Source organism: Tiliqua scincoides, chromosome 5, assembly GCF_035046505.1.
Source record: "Tiliqua scincoides isolate rTilSci1 chromosome 5, rTilSci1.hap2, whole genome shotgun sequence".
NCBI lineage: Eukaryota > Metazoa > Chordata > Lepidosauria > Squamata > Scincidae > Tiliqua > Tiliqua scincoides.
In genome coordinates, this window is record NC_089825.1 from 138,155,776 (window position 1) to 138,173,399 (window position 17,624).

Genomic DNA, 17,624 nt, shown 5'->3' on the forward strand with positions numbered 1-17,624 from the left:
CTTCTGGTCACCAGCAGAGATGGGTCTTGCCTAATGGGACAGACTTTCTACGTAGATTTCAGTGCAATGTCACAGATATGTATACACTTTCAGGTATGTACAGGGTATACCCCTAAAAGGCACATTTGATTTTTAAAAACATTTATAATGACATTTTTAAAATAGGTAGAACTTTTTATAATGGAATTTTGAAGTCTTCACTGAAACAACTTTTAAAAAATTAGTATATAAAAACAAGAATAAAATTAATTAACAAATCCTGAGCAATAGTGTGAGTGGGTGGTTTAAAGGTAGCAGAAGAAGTGAACAATCACACCCCTCTACACACTCCATAGAGCACAGAGCTCTATCGAATGTTCTTCATATTTACACTGTTCTGTCCCCATGTTTTGTAGAAGATGGCAGCAGCAAGATGGAGAATGGAAACCAATCCATCGTGAAAGAGTTTGTGTTGTTGGGTCTCTCTCAGGCAAGAGAGGCCCAGCTCTTCCTATTTGTTCTCTACCTTGTCTTCTACTCACTGATCCTGCCAGGAAACATCCTCATCATCGTGACCATCCGAAGCGACCCCCGATTGAGCTCCCCCATGTACTTCTTCTTAGCCAATCTAGCCTTCCTGGACATCTGCTACTGCTCTGTCACCCCACCCAAGATGCTTGCTGATTTCTTCTCCAGTCACAAAACAATCTCCTACAAAGGCTGTATAGTCCAGATCTTCTTCCTTCACTTGCTGGGGGGATCTGAGGTCATCCTTATCATTGCTATGGCCATTGACCGCTATGTAGCCATTTGTCACCCATTGCGCTATGCCAGTCTTATCACCAGAGCAGTCTGTTGGACTCTGGTCTTGGCCTCTTGGGGTGTAGGCTTCGTGCACTCTATTATCCAGATCATCTTTATTGTCCCACTCCCTTTCTGTGGACCCAACGAGTTGGACAATTTCTTCTGTGACATCACCCAGATTGTCAAGTTGGCTTGCAATGACACTTATGCTCTGGAATTCTTCATGTTCTTCAACAGTGGCCTGTCCAACATGATGTGTTTCATCCTCCTCCTCATCTCCTATGGAGCCCTGCTGGTCAAGGTGAAGATGGGCTCCTCTGAAGGGAAGAGAAAAGCTGCTTCCACTTGCATCACCCACATCATCATCATCTTCATCATGTTTGGTCCTGCCATCTATATCTATTGCCACCTCTTCTTGGACTTTCCTTTTGACAAGGTGGTGGCTATTTTCCACACAACAGTCTTCCCTCTGATGAACCCCATGATCTACACACTGAGGAACAAGGAGATCAAACAAGCCACAAGGAGGTTGTTGGGCAAACACAGACCTCTTGCTTGGCCAAGCCTGGTATAAACTCTGCCATTCTGAGCCCATGCCTAAACAACAGAACAGTTCTTTCTGCCTATCAAACCAAATTTGATACCAGTGGTCTAGCTTGAAAACAAACCATTCAAGTTAAGTTTGGGCATGACAGCTACAGTGTGGACCTGGCAGAATCGCAGAAAACTGCCTTACCCAGTCTGTACCTTCAACAGGAAGCTTTCTACATCCTGTTAATGTTCTCCTGTGTCCCCCTTGCATGCAGGGTGCCTGCCTGCTTGTTGTCTATAAGGTTCAGTTTTATAATACCCTGTAAAAGCAAGATACATTCATTGTTAGCACTATTGGTAAGAATAAAAGTGAATTGGTGCCGGGGGGGGGGTGCAAGGTCGTGGAGAACCGTGGATCACTGGATCCACAGATACCGGATCTGGGGATATCATGGATGTCTGTACACACTTAGGGCCCAATCCTATCCAATTTTCCAGTGCCGGTGCAGCCATGCCAATGGGGCATGCCCTGCATCCTGTGTTGAGGAGGCAGGCACAGAGGCCTTGTCAAGATATGGGGACGTTTTTTCCCTTATCCTAAGGCTGCATTGCAGCTGCACTGGTGCTGGAAAGTTGGATAGGATTGGGCCCTTACGTGGCAGTAGGTCCCAATGGACTCAGTGGAACTTCCTTCTGATTAGACATGTCTAGGATTGCACTGTCAGCCCAACGTGACATATTTTCAGGTGTTGTTTCTCCTTGTTCTTAAGCCCAAAGAATGAAATGACTTAAAAATCAAAATACATGTGGTCAATTAGACTCACCACCTTTAACAGAAAAAAAAACAAACTTGAGATATCACCTTGTCCAGTGTTAACCTGTTCTGTTCGTTCACTTGTACCATCATATTGAATTAATATGTTTATTGAAAGGTGGTCTCTGATATTCTTTGGAACGATACAGTTTCAGATAGGATTTAGTCAGGTAAGATTGCATTGTTTGTCTATCACAGTGATGGCGAACCTATGGCACGCGTGCCACAGAGGGCACTCAAAGCCCTTTCTGTGGGCACGCGCACTGTCGCCCCAGTACAGAGTTTCAACTCTGAGTTTGAAGCCCCAGAAAGCCACGGGGCGGCAGCTCTGGAGGCCCGGTGGGGTGTTGACTGCGAGGGGCGGGCGGCAGCGGCTCTCCATGGCCCGGCCCCCTCCTGTGACCCCGGGCTTCCTCGGCTGGAGTGGGGATGAACTGACAGCACCGGGGCTTGGTGCGTGCTGGCTGTCGGGCTGAGTGGCCGGCTGCTGGGGGCTGCTGTCGGCTGCCTTGATTGGTCAGTGGGTCTGTGGGCAGGGTGGTTGCTAGAGCGCCTGCCTCCGCCATGAACAAGCAGCAGCAGCAGCAGCAGCAGTTGGCCATCCAGGCGGAGATCCAGCGCTTAGATCTGGGAGCATGTCATCGCCATCGAAGCTGGGTCGATGCTCCTCAGTCGCTCTCGGGCTCTCTGTCCTGGCACGTTCACTGGCTGCCTGGGGGCTTCATCCCCGCAAATTGGGCATCAGGTGGAAGCTTCAGGCTGCAGTCCTGTCCACACTTGCCTGGGAGTAAGCCCCACTGACTATAATGGGGCTTACTTCTGAGTAGACAGGCATAGGCATGAGCTCTGAGGCTGCAGTCCTGTCCACACTTTCCTGGGAGTAAGCCCCACTGACTATAATGGGGTTTACTTCTAGGTAGACAGGCCCTTAGAGCTCAATCCTACACAACTTTCCAGCACCAGTGCACCCCAAGGTAATGGACCAAATGTTCCCATACATTGAGGAGGCTTCTGTGACTGCACCCCCCACCACCACCACCACAGGAAGCAGTGCATACTTCATTTGCACAGCAGCAGCAGCAATGGAAAATTGGATAGGATTGGGCCCCAAGTCTGTAGTTGTCCTCGTTCCACCCCCACCTCTCTTTCACTTGGGCATGAATCTGGTGCAGGCTTTCTCAGAAGTAAGCCTTTTTTCAACTGAATTCTGAGTAAAGTGTCACAGGATCACTCTGCACATTCCCTGTTCAGTTGTGCCTGCTGCCCTATTCCTTTGCTGTTGTATTTATACAGGGGGTGGTAATAAGTATTAATAAGTATTTATGCAGCACTTCAAAAATGCTGACCTGTCTTGTCATTGTCTTGTCCATACCTGCATTGCCTTGTCTTGTCTTGTCCATACCTGCAGTAACTCTCAGGTAGGTCAGTATTATTATCCTCCTGTTGCAGATAGTTGATGTCTCTTAGCCACTACACTACACTTGCTAAGGTTCATTTCTCCCTAGGGAGTGGAAATGCCCTTCTTATTCAGTGTAACTTTGGTACCTTCCTTATGTTTAACCTTGTCTAATTGGCTCCTAGGCAAAAAGTCATCTTTTAAAGTAGGGGAGAGCAACTGTTTACCCTCTTTACCTGCGTGAAACACTTGAGAGGATAGAAGGGATGACAAAGGACAGCAGTGTGGAATTCTCTGCCAAATAATTTTAAGTCAATGAAAGTACTTGGGATTACTTTGTTTGGATCATCTTATGCTTGTGAGCAGCTGTTTTCAGCTTTGAATGATATCAAATCTGACACCAGAAACAGACTAACAGATTACCTGAGTGCTGCATGTGTTGCTCTCAAACTTACAAAGTATGAACCAAGGTTAGACAAATTATCAGCATGCATACAACAGCAAAAATCACATTAATGGTTCAAAAGCAGGCCAAATGCAAACTTTGACCTTTCAATAAAAGGTTGTATCATTGAAAGCTCTGTTATTGTGTTTTTCTTTAAAGACAAAAGATGTTAATGTACGATTTGTTTTTTCTAAACTAAAACCTCAGTATTCAGGTTTAATTGCCATGTTGGCACTTCACAATAAATAAGTGGGTTTTGGGTTGAAGTTTGGGCACTCGGTCACTAAAAGGTTTGCCATCACTGGTCTATCATATTAGTTTGTTCTAGCTTGCTGATAATGAGTATTCCTTAAACATCAACGTATTTGATTAATAAATCTTGTCTCTACCTGGGGGAGGAGGGTGCTTGGCTTAGCAGGAGTTCCTATGGTCAAAAGAAGGAGCTGCATTACACCATATAATTTTCTTAAACCATCCCCATGGAAGCAGCATCAAATACACAAACATGCCTTCGACTGAATCATGCCCCAACCAAAAGTATTCAAGGTGAGGGAGAATTTTCCAGTTTCTTTTCTTGAATAGGGAGAGTGATCAGCAGACGCTGCTCAGCATTGCATGGTTCAAATTTTCACTCCCTGCCATTAATATCAATAGGATTTCAAAAGACTTGCGTGTGGCTGGATCATGACCACATCCGAACTCCCTTCCCAAGCCTAAAAGCCCTACAGGATACTCTCTCCTGAATACTGGCGTCTAACAGCCCAATCCTATGCATGTCTTCTCAGAAGTAAGTCCCATTAGAGTCAATAGGGCTTACTCCCAGGAAAGTGTGGATAGGATTGGGTTGTGAGCAAGGTGTTTTCAAACTCACTTTGTGCATGGCTCGGGGGTGGGGGGGGCAGACAACTCACATCAAGGTGGTTCAAGTACAAGAGCCAAATCATAGGACACTAGGAAAAGAATCATCTGATCAAACGGTGAACTAATTCATGTTCCTAGTCCCCCGAGGGGCTGCTGCAAACTCAGCCACTAACTTTTTTTAACAAGGTCTCTGAGTGCTGGGCTGGGCTTGGTTCCAGGGATCTGACTGGATCTGTTCTTCCATCATCAGTGCTCCTTAAGGGTCCAGAAGCAACTTGGTTTTGGGATGTGCAGACAACCATGATTTGCTAAGGGCCTCTTTTCCTATCCAGATACTGAGCAGTAAGTCATTTGTTCCTGTCTTTTAATTTCTGGACACTCTCTGCCTGCCTTCCTCTTTCTCTGTTTCTTGTCCTAATTGTGACTCTAAGGTTTTTTTTCTGATAGCTAGAAATTTTAGAGCTCTTCCTCACACTTTTTCTGGTTGTTGATTTGACATCTTCCCATCCACTGGATTTTTCTTTTAAACCACCGCTAAAGGCTACTGTGGTCCTTTCAGCACAAACCAGGACCAGCAGGAACTAGAAGGAAACAACCTTATGATAGCTTAATAAACAGCCCTACCCTTTCTTGAGAGTACATGATCATGAGGAAATGTATCTTATGCTATAGCTGCCTGTTGCTTAGAATAGACTTTACTAACCTCTTAAGGCACCATGTAGGAGAAAATTATGTAATGGAGCTCCCTGAGGCTGGACTATGGCATGGATACCTCCAAGCTCATACTTCGGTTCCTCCACAGAAGCAGAGCAGATAAGCTGCTTTGTGTGGGAGATGTCATCTTATGAACTGAGGCAAAGTGTTATGAACTTCAGTTGCTCAAATGCCATCTCTCACAAAGGCTCCTTTGATTCCATGACATTCTTCACTTCTTCACTTCTTTTTTTAACCTTTGCTACCCCTCTAGTCAATATTTGTTGTTGGTTGTGGTTGATGCCCTTCATGCTATTCCTTGGCCCTGATTGGTCCTAATGTGACTACATGCAAAGGAGGACAAGAAGCCCTTTGGCAACTGTGGGTTCACCTCTGCATGCCAAGGCGCAATTGCACCTCTCAAAAATACTACATCTAGTCTGCCACTCTGTGCCCAGTTGTGGTTAGATGGCTGCCCCTTGGAAGCTCCCAAACAGGGCATAATGGTTGTGCACATCTCCTACCATTTGTCCCCAAATCATGCAGTCAAAGGTGTACTCCTTCTTAGACCCCATGTGTAGTTAATAATCTTTGGTAGGTCATGGATTTTTCTATTCTGTTTTTCTATGCCTTCTGGACACACTGGAGCACCTGATATAGTTCAAAATATAAGTGAGAGTCTAGCCATGTGACAAGAATATGCACATCAAGGCTCCACCATGTAAGACTTTCCTTGCTGGATGGGACCAAACGCCACCTTTGCCACCATGTGCTCCAGTATTCAGTTTCCAGCAGCGCTCAGTCAGATGTGTCTGAGAAATGCACAGATAGGATATGAAAGCAATAGCTTTTCCCTGCTATTTGTCCCTCACAAGAAAGAGGTAGACCACCCTTTGTCATGGAGGTTCCACTGAGCTAGCAAAGTCAGACTTCCCCATGAATATTTTTAAGTGCTATCCAACCCGGTCCCACTAAAGTAATGAGTCAATAGTGGATCAAGGTGATCACATCATGCACTTCTTTTGCTTTTCTCTGAACCTATGTGAGTCAGCTTCACTGAACTGGTCTGATTCTCCTTCCCATTTAGAAGGTCATTCCAGATGACTGCCGTACACACTGGGATAAGTCCCTGGTTGATAAATGATCACCTGCAGTGGTGTTGCTAGGAGGGTCTATGGGGTGCAAACCGCATTGGGTAACACGCATGGGGGGGACACACCACTGGTGGCCAAAAATGTTTAAAATCTTTGTATTTTTGAATAATACCATCATGTTATACATCATTCAATGTGTAATTTCATGCAGCATGTGATGAAACAAATCATGTTTAAATATCTCTTTGCTATCAAAGGTTATAGCCAAAAAACCAGCAGGGGGCTGGGCAATGGTACAACACCCTGTCCGTTGCCTGGGCATTGCCCTGCGCACTGCATGTGAGTTGGTCCATCATAGGGATGCCACGCTGGCCTCCCACACTGGGTGATGTACACCCTAGTGACACCACTGATCACTAGTGCTCTCCTTCCGTCATTGTAAGAGAGAGCGAATCTGGAGAAAATCTGGTTTTGTGTAAAAAATCTTTTTACAAAACCTTGACACGGAGGACGGATGTGACAAAGGTCAAGATGGAAGGCCTCAGAGACAGTTTAAACAAATAGCCATTATTTGTTGTAAGGATGATATAAAGTTGGTGCCTGGTTTATGAAAAACTAATTTTGAATTCTAAAAAACCAGTATGGTATAGAATATATTAACAAGGAGTAAAAAATGTATAGCAGGATGTTTTGGCTCATGATTACAGAGCTACCTGGTACAATTATTTTTGGTCCCCTTAATCGGCAAATTGATATTTTTTTCCTCCAGAAATAATGCTTATAATAATAAAAGGTGTTTTTAAAATAGGAAATACCCTATGCCTATTGAGGGCCAAATCCGATCCAATTTTCCAGCTCTGGTGCAACCGTGCCAATGAGACATGCACTGCATCATATGGTGGGAGGGCAATCACGGAGGCCTCCTGCAAGTTAGGGAATGTTTGTTTCCTTTCCTCAAGGCTGCATTTCAGCTGCACCAGCTCTCAAAAGTTGGATAGGACTGGGCCCTCCGTCTTTGCTGCAAATCACCTATTGCCCCACTTATAATTTGTAGCCTGTGTTTTACAACCAGACACCCAAAAAGATTCTTGGGGGCTAGCAAGGGCATGCTGTTTGATTTTGGAAGGACTGCTGCTATATTAGACAGCAGCATTATCTGTGTGTTCACCTGTTTAGCACCTGCATTTTATAAACGGGTATTGCCAAAGCCAGCTAAGTCCACCAGTACTCACTCCTGGTAAAGAAATCAAGCCTGCAAAAGTCTGACCCTTTCTACTTCCCCAAGCTACAGGAAGTGTTAAGGTCAGACTTTTGCAGGCTTGATTTCCTTACGAGGAGCGAATACTGGATTTGTGAGTAAGGGCAGATTGGATATGTCACAGACGTCTTTTACTTGCCTTTGCAATTCTGTGTGTTTGCTGCAGAATGAGGATGTTAAAAGATGCTGCAAAGGAATCAGACCGTCATGAAAGAGTTTGTACTGCTGGGTCTTTCCCAGGCAAGAGAAGTTCAGCTCTTCCTCTTTATCCTCTTCCTTGTCTTCTACTCACTGATCCTGCCAGGAAACATCCTCATCATCGTGACCATCCGAAGCGACCCCCGATTGAGCTCCCCCATGTACTTCTTCTTAGCCAATCTGGCCTTCCTGGACATCTGCTACTGCTCCGTCACCCCACCCAAGATGCTTGCTGATTTCTTCTCCAGTCACAAAACAATCTCCTACAAAGGCTGTATAGTCCAGATCTTCTTCCTTCACTTGCTGGGGGGATCTGAGGTCATCCTTATCCTGAGCCATTGATCTTGGCCTCTTGGGGTGTAGGCTTCGTGCACTCTATTATCCAGATCATCTTTATTGTCCCACTCCCTTTCTGTGGACCCAACGAGTTGGACAATTTCTTCTGTGACATCACCCAGATTGTCAAGTTGGCTTGCAATGACACTTATGCTCTGGAATTCTTCATGTTCTTCAACAGTGGCCTGTCCAGTGTGATGTGTTTCCTCCTCCTCCTCATCTCTTATGGAGCCCTGCTGGTCAAGGTGAAAATGGGCTCCTCTGATGGGAAGAGAAAAGCTGCTTCCACTTGCATCACCCACATCATCATCATCTTCATCATGTTTGGTCCCGCCATCTACATCTACTGCCGACCTTTCTTAGAATTCTCCCTTGACAAAGTTGTGGCGGTTTTTCACACTGTGGTCTTCCCTCTGATGAACCCCATGATCTACACACTGAGGAACAAAGAGATCATACAAGCCATTAGGAGGTTATTGGGCAAGCACAGATTTTGGGTGCCATAAAGGAAAGCTGGCAGTAAGAGAGTTTGAAGATGCCTGGTATTCAAAATACATCATTTGGGTTTATATTCTGTCCTATACTGAGTGGGGCCGGCAACTGACTTCAGAGGACAGGTCTAACCAGGCCCACAACCAGTGTTCCCTGAACTTTTTTCAAGGTGTGCAGAGCCCTACAGTGGCAGTTTGGGGTGGATCTGGAGTGCTTGCCAATGATGTCATCATGGCCAAGCGCCAGAGCACTGAGAGGGAAACTGTGAGGGGCTTCCATTCCCGCTGTGTGTCCACAGAGCCACACAGCTTACAGGGAAGGCTGCCTACAACCCCCATAGAGACTGGGCCTGGGGCCCAAGAAGGTTTTAGCCCCCTCCCCTGGAAGCTTCCCCACGGGTGCAGGAAGGGCCGATTCCTGGGCTCCATGAAAGACAGCAATACTTTGTGTACCTTGGTGGGGAAATCACACTCAGGTACAAATTCACCAGTATTCAGTGGTTTATTCAGAATACAGCACAGAAGAGCCATCAGGTAAAGTCTTATAGTTCACCCGGTGGCATTGCTAAGGGGAGACCAAACCAGGTGACCTTCACAAGGGCAGTGACACTACTAGTGGTCAAAATTGTGGAAGACTTGGTGTTTATGAATAATACCATAAACTTATATACCATTTGATAGGTAATTTCCTGCAGAATGTGATGAGACAAACGATGTTGAGATATCTATATTTTATCAAAAGTTATGGCCAAATAATGAGAAAAAGAAACCTTATCTGCTTTACATGACAAGAAGTGGATTTGCTTAACTCAAAACTGACCAATGAAACTGATTGTTCCAAGAATGAATAAGGTGTTTTTATGACACAGCAGGGAACCAATAAGTGTTAGTATAAGTCATCTGTCATTTACAAGGATCAGAGCTAATACTAGAACTATTATTCAGTGGTGTGAGTGAAGTTGACCACTGGTTTTTTGTTGATTACTGATTTGTTGGGTGACCTGTACTAAAACACTTTTAAATAAATAAAGTTAATTAATGGAGATGACACCAACCCTAGTGATTCCACTGCATTTAGTCTCTGCTTATGATATTGTAATTTATTCTGTGTGGTCCATTATGGTGATGAGTGATGTAAACCCTAGAGATGCTTCTGACCCCCAGTGATGCCCCCAAACAGGAGCACATCACCACACCACCCTTCAGCAGTCTTCAGGCTGCTTTGGGCCCAGCTGCTGCATGCTGTCACCATGTTTTCATCTCATACTAGTGAGAGCGCATGGCGACTGGGCCTGAAGTGGACCAAAGATCAGCAAAGGGAGGCATTCTTTCACATTTGAATCAGTGTGAGAGCCTGGAAGGTCAGGACTGATATGATTACATGTCACTCCCAAACTCCTGGGATGCAGAGCTCCTTCAGGTAAGCACCACTGCCTGGGTGGCACCTACCTCAGGGAAACCTTTGTTGCCTTCAGTAATCATCGGGAGATTTTCTGATTTCACAAACTCTAGATGCATCCAGATTTGGCAGTGTTGGTAGTTGGTACCAACTACATGTTGGTAGTTATATTGTCATAAGAACATAAGAACAGCCCCACTGGACCAGGTCATAGGCCCATCTAGTCCAGCTTCCTGTATCTCACAGCGGCCCACCAAATGCCCCAGGGAACACACCAGATAACAAGAGACCTGCATCCTGGTGCCCTCCCTTGCATTGGCATTCTGACATGATCCATTTCTAAAATCAAGAGCTTGCACATACACATCATGGCTTGTAACCCATAATGGATTTTTCCTCCAGAAACTTGTCCAATCCCCTTTTAGAGTGAGGGACCATGTCGAACGCCTTCTGAAAGTCCAGATATATAATGTCCATGGGTTCTCCCGCATCCACATGCCTGTTGACCTTTTCAAAGATTTCTAAAAGGTTTGTGAGGCAAGAGTTACCCTTACAGAAGCCATGCTGATTCTCCCTCAGCAAGGCCTGTTCATTTATGTGTTTTGAGATTCTATCTTTGATGAGGCATTCCACCATCTTACCCAGTATAGATGTTAGGCTGACCAACCTATAGTTTCCTGGGTCCCCCCTCTTTCCCTTTTTAAAGATTGGTGTGGCATTAGCTATCCTCCAATCCTCTGGCACCATGGCCGTTTTGAGGGACAAGTTGCATATTTTAGCCAAAAGATCAGCAACTTCATTCTTTAATTCCTTAATAACTCTTGGGTGGATGCCATGCGGGCCCGGTGACTTATTGATCTTTAATTTCTCAAGGAGGTCTGAAACATCTTCTCTTTCAACCTCTATCTGACTTAATTCCTTGGTCAGGAGGGGCCGTTCAGGCAGCAGTATCTGCCCAAGGTCTTCTGCTGTGAAGATAGATGCAAGGAACTCATTTAATTTCTCTGCCATCTCTAAGTCTCCTTTTATCTCCCCTTTCCCTCCCTCACCATCCAGAGGGCCAACCGCTTCTCTGGCGGGTTTCCTGCTTCTAACATATTTGAAGAAGCTTTTATTATTCGCCTTAATGTTGCTGGCCATGCATTCCTCATAGTCTTGCTTGGCCTCCCATATCACCTTCTTACATTTCTTTTGCCACAGTTTATGTTCCTTTTTATTCTCTTCATTAGGGCAAGACTTCCATTCATGGAAGGAAGCTTTCTTGCCCTTTAGGCCTCTCTAACTTGGCTGGTTAGCCATGCGGGCACCCTCGTGGACTTAGTGGAGCTTTTCTTCCTTTGTGGTATATACTTCCACTGGGCCTCTATTTTAAGAGGGCCTCCATGCACTCTGGAGAGATTGGACTCTTTTTACCTTCCCTTTCAACCTCCTTCTAACCAGCCTCTTCATTTGAGGGAAGTCCGCTCATTAGAAGTCAAAGGTTTTTGTGAGAAATTTGCCCGGTATTCTTCCCCCAACATGCATGTCAAAACGGATCACAGCATGATCACTGTTCCCCAATGGCTCTGTAACATTGACATCTCTAACCAGGTCCTGTATTAAAGGACTGCAATATTAAAGGACTAACCAGGACTGCAATATTAAAGCCAGTCACCTGTCCTCTGGTGGGCTCCATGACTAGCTGCTCTAAGGCACAGTCATTTAGTATGTCAAGGAATCCGGTCTCCTTTTTGTGACCAGAACACAAATTGACCCAGTCTATATGAGGATAATTGAAGTCCCTCATGATTACAACCCTGTCCCTCCTTGTCACCTCACTGATCTGTTTCCTCATTTCAAGTTCCCCTTCCGGTTTCTGGTCTGGAGGACGATAATATGCCCCCAGTATTACATCGCTCCTGAGGCCTGGTAATTTTATCCCCAGAGATTCTATGGTGGAGTCGGACCCGCCTTCAATCTCTACTTTGCTGGATTCTATCCCTTCCTTAATGTAAGCGGCCACCCCACCTCCAACATGCCCCTCCCTGTCCCTCCTGTAGAGTTTATAGCCCAGGATCGCGGTATCCCAATGATTTTCCTCATTCCACCAGGTTTCCGTTATGCCCACTATGTCAATGTTTTCCCTGGTCTCCTTCTGGTCTCCTTCATTATCTTTTCAAAATCTCTACAATGTTTAGCTTGGTGTTCTACAAAATATTCATTTGCTTTGTGAGATTGCAAGGCTTATTCATTCATTCATTCATTCATTCATTCATCATCATCATCATCATCATCATCATCATCATCATCATCATCATCATCATCATCATCATCATCATCATCATCATCATTCAGTATAGTCAAGTAATATGTATTTATAATAGGATCCAAACTGCATCTAAATTGCATCTTCCTCTGAAGGCAAGTCTCCATGCTTCAATGGAATGTCACGCAAGGAAGGGGACCTTGGGGTACAGCTGAAAGGAGGTTCAGATGGCACGAATGGTCTCCATTTTCTCCTGCCTGTGAAGTTGATTAGACAGAAAAATGATGATGAATTCAAGGTCCGCTAATGAGCTTCGTGACTGATAAGAGAAATGAACCAGTTTGTGTTTTGTGTTAGGGTTAGATTGGAAGATTACAGATTTCACTCTTCTGCTGAATGATTTCATTTATTACAAATACTCTTCATTATTAGGAGTGGAGGGAATACACACCACATTTATGCATAAGGAATGTACATGAGCTTTAAGTCTTTCCCAATGCTGAAATTTGGTACCTTTGGCAAGTAATTACAGTTACTGAGTAAATACATAGTTAGTCTAACATAGCACAGAACAGTTTGGAGAACTGGGATGGGATCCATTTGAATTAATATGTAACAACTGCTTAAGGGCTATGTTTCAATCCTCCACTTAACCCTCCAAAAATTAATCGCGTCAAGCATTGCATCAGTGTGTCCTGGTTTTCTTTGACACGGAAACCCCAATTTCACTTCTTCATCCGTCTCCACATAGCAGCTTTGATCTCCTTGTTCCTCAGGGTGTAGATCATGGGGTTCATCAAGGGGAAGACCACAGTGTGGAAGAAGGCCACCACCTTGTCAAAGGGAAAGTCCTGGAAAGGACGACAGTAGATATAGATGGCAGGACTGAACATGATGAAGACGATGATGATATGAGTGACACAGGTGGAGGAAGCCTTGCTCTTTCCTTCAATGGAGCCCTTTCTCACTTTGACCAGCAGGACTCCGTATGAGATGAGGAGGAGGATGAAGCAAGTGGTGGTGACCAGACCACTATTGACAAACATGGCAAACTCTAATGCATAAGTGTTGGTGCAAGCAAGCTTGATAAGCTGAGTAACATCACAGAAGAAGTTGTCTAGTTCATTGGGGCCACAGAAAGGAAGTGGGATTATGAGAATAATCTGGATCATGGAGTGCACGAAACCTCCAGCCCATGAACCTAGCACTAAGGACCGGCAAACCAGTCTGGTCACAAAAGTAGCATAACGCAGTGGGTGGCAGATGGCCACGTATCGATCCACAGCCATGGCAATAAGGAGGCAGATCTCAGCCCCACCCAGAAAATGGATGAAAAAAATCTGAGCTATGCAGGCCTGGTAGGAGATGGTTTTAAGGCCAGAGAAGAGATTGGTCATCATTTTCGGAGGGGTGACGCAGCTGTAGCAAATGTCCAGCAAAGCCAGGCTGGCCAAGAAGAAAAACATGGGGGATCCCAGACGAGGGTCATTCCAAATAGTCACAATGATGAGGATATTTCCAGGTAGGATGATGATGTAGAAGAGTAAGAGAAGGACAGCAAAGAACACCTGAAGTTCCCATCTCTGTGACAGTCCCTGGAGAATGAACTCTGTCACCACTGTATGATTCCCATGTTCCATCCTTTCAGAGCATAGACCTGCAGTGAAACGGTTGTGAGGATGTGAAAAGGGAAAAAGTATTTATTTTTTTCAGTACTCTTAATAGACCTTGTGATCAGTGCGCAATCTGATGGCAGGGTGGTCCAGAGAACCACAGCTGGGTGATCCAGCTAAGCTGCAGGATAAGAATACATCTGGACTAGGTGGTTTTCATGTAAACCAGGATTCAATTTCACCTGAATCTGAGAACAAGCATGCCATACTGTAGTGTAACAGCAGTATAGTAATGTAGAGGCACTGGGCTCTGGAGCTTTTTGCAAGACATGGCAACATTAGGCAGGCACGCCCACCCCCCTCCTTCTGTCCGAGGCAAACCTTGGAATGGGCTTTGCTCATGAGAAGCTGAAAGCAAGAGGCCCAGTGCAAGGGAAACAGGGATGAGTTATAGTTTTAGAGATAAGGGTTAGTGTTCAGAAGTTAGAGCTTATTTGTTAGGAATGTGTTTTGGCTTGAGAAAGAGCGTCTTATCTGTGACTGAGAGTAATCCAAGCCTTGTGCTATAGAACAGGGGTGCCCAAACCCCAGCCCTGGGGCCACTTGCGGCCCTCAAGGCCTCTCAATGCGGCCCTCAGGGAGCCCCCAGTCTCCAATGAGCCTCTAGCCCTCTGGAGATTTGTTGAAGCCCACACTGGCCCGATGTAACTGCTCTCAGCGTGAGGGCAAGTGTTTGACCTCTCGCATGATCTGTGGGTTGAGGGCTCCCTCCACTGCTTGTTGTTTCACGTCTGTGATGCAGTAGCAGCAGCAAAGGAAAGGCCAGCCTTGCTTTGTGCAAGGCCTTTTATAGTCCTTGAACTATTGCAAGACCTTCATTCATTCATAGAAATTCATCTTTAATATAGTCATTTATGTAAACTTATGTAAATTTATTCAAATTTAAATGTAAATTAATTCTTTTTTTCCCCGGCCCCCTGACACAGTGTCAGAGAGCTGATGTGGCCCTCCTGCCAAAAACTTTGGACACCCCTGCTATAGAATAAAATAAAAGGTTGAGGGGCTGGCTCAGAGAAGCAGCTTTTCACCCCTGACACTCAAACTTGACACCCTGAGTTTTATGTCAACTCATCATTGCTTCACCATACAATAGATATCTTTCAGTTTTATTAATAGCAACATGGTCCTTTTTAGTTTAAATTGACCTGTATTGTTCATTCATACAATTCATACAATGCAGGCCTTTGGAACTGCAACAGAAGGCATCTATCTCCGGACCAGATCAGACGGAAAGCTCTTCAACCTCTCCAGACTGAGAGCAAAATCCAAAGTCCAGCTGAAATGTCTGCGTGACTTCCTCTTTTCCGACGATGCAGCTGTCACTACCCACTCTGCCAAAGATCTCCAGCAGCTCATGGATCGTTTTAGCAAGGCCTGCCAAGATTTTGGACTGACAGTCAGCCTGAAGAAAACACAGGTCATGGTTCAGGATGTGGACTCACCTCCCTGCATTACAATCTCTGAGCATGAACTGGAGGTTGTCCATGACTTTGTGTACCTTGGCTCAATGATCTCCGACACTCATTCTCTCGATACCGAGCTAAACAAGCGCATCGGTAAAGCAGCTACCACGTTTTCCAGACTCACAAAGAGAGTCTGGTCCAACAAGAAGCTGACGGAACATACCAAGATCCAGGTCTTCAGAGCTTGCGTCCTGAGTACACTTCTGTACTGCAGCGAGTCATGGACTCTTCGCTCACAACAGGAGAGGAAACTGAGCGCTTTCCACATGCGCTGCCTCCGACGCATCCTCGGCATCACCTGGCAGGACAAAGTTCCAAACAACACAGTCCTGGAACGTGCTGGAATCCCTAGCATGTATTCACTGCTGAAACAGAGACGCCTGCGTTGGCTTGGTCATGTCGTGAGAATGGATGATGGCCGGATCCCAAAGGATCTCCTCTATGGAGAACTCGTGCAAGGAAAGCGCCCTACAGGTAGACCACAGCTGCGATACAAGGACATCTGCAAGAGGGATCTGAAGGCCTTAGGGATGGACCTCAACAAGTGGGAAACCCTGGCCTCTGAGCAGCCCGCTTGGAGGCAGGCTGTGCAGCATGGCCTTTCCCAGTTTGAAGAGACACTTTGCCAACAGTCTGAGGCTAAGAGGCAAAGAAGGAAGGCCCATAGCCAGGGAGACAGACCAGGGACAGACTGCACTTGCTCCTGGTGTGGAAGGGATTGTCACTCCCGGATTGGCCTTTTCAGCCACACTAGACGCTGTGCCAGAACCACCTTTCAGAGCGCGATACCATAGTCTTTCGAGACTGAAGGTTGCCAATACGGTGTTCATTCATTCATTCCACCTTTATAGGCATAAACAATCCATCAAGAAAACAAAATTAAAACATTCAGGGTAGCCACCAATCATTGATCAGGCAAACAAATACAGAGAAATTTATGCCTCAACAATGCCTTAAATAAATATTTTGCAACATTTGATGAGCGGCACTCATTTCTCCCATGTAAATGAAAATGAAAACACTTACACCTGCTACAGAAAGCAGTCCTAGTTGGAACAGCACCCATTTTATGGAAATATCTGTGCATATCCCAGATTCTTGGCTAGGACCTGATATTCAACTGTCTAAATTCAGCCACCAACATCTGGTGGGCTATGCATAAGAATTACAGCAATGCCCTTGCCAGAGTGTTGGATTAGCTGCAGTTTCCACTTGAATCAACACACAGATTCACATCTTTGCCATGTGTGAAATGGCCCTCAGATGTTCAGATTAGCTGACAACTTTGGGAGACTTTTGCCATCCCCTGTAATAAAAGGTCTTAGCTCACTTATGACCCAAAACACAAAGAGAGACAAGAGAGAGCCATAGGGAAGATTTCTTTGAGGTGTGGTCTAATTTTGTAATCATCTTACAAGAGATGACTGTACCTTCATATGACATGATCTTAGGAAGCACTTTTCTTGGTAAGCCAAAAACTTCAGAAATCATTGCTCTTGAGAGAGATTTTTTTTAAAGACAACAACCCCCAAGTTGAGGTTTCAACTCTGACTTGGTCTTACTTTTGGGTGCGATGCTTCCATCCCCCCCACTTCATAGTGTTGCCCATTTACCCAGAACTATGTTATGACTGCCAGCTGACCAGCTCTCTCTGAAATACAGTAATACTTGCCATAACACCTGCGCACAGGAACCTGCATGAAATGTGCATTTCAAAAAGAGAAATGCCACAGGTTCTGAAAATACTGCATCTGACACTAAATTCCTTGCTTATACTCTGTGACCAAAGAATCACAGAACAGATACATACAAACTCACATATGTTGTTCATGAAAAACTAGCAATTAAAAAAAAATCTATATTACTTGTAAAATTTGCTCTTCCCAAGGGGGAAAAAATACATTTTATTCTTTGAATTTTTCACTCATAAAAATGTACATAATT

At 45.1% G+C, this 17,624-nt stretch overlaps 2 protein-coding genes and 1 pseudogene across 2 annotated transcripts; 2 read left to right on the forward strand and 1 right to left on the reverse strand.

Moving 5' to 3' along the window:
- Positions 1-412: 412 nt before the first annotated feature.
- LOC136653833 (olfactory receptor 4N2-like) lies at positions 413-1,357 on the forward strand. The gene has a single exon (XM_066630713.1). It carries the CDS (start codon positions 413-415, stop codon positions 1,355-1,357), a length of 945 nt encoding a protein of 314 aa, XP_066486810.1.
- A 4,790-nt stretch (positions 1,358-6,147) lies between these two features.
- Positions 6,148-14,184, reverse strand: LOC136653835 (olfactory receptor 4N5-like). The gene is made up of 2 exons (XM_066630714.1): positions 13,274-14,184; positions 6,148-6,280 (listed from the first exon to the last, which is right to left on the reverse strand). Exons 1-2 carry the CDS (start codon positions 14,182-14,184, stop codon positions 6,148-6,150), a joined length of 1,044 nt encoding a protein of 347 aa, XP_066486811.1.
- LOC136651197 (olfactory receptor 4N2-like) lies at positions 8,059-8,915 on the forward strand (annotated as a pseudogene).
- Positions 14,185-17,624: the final 3,440 nt, after the last annotated feature.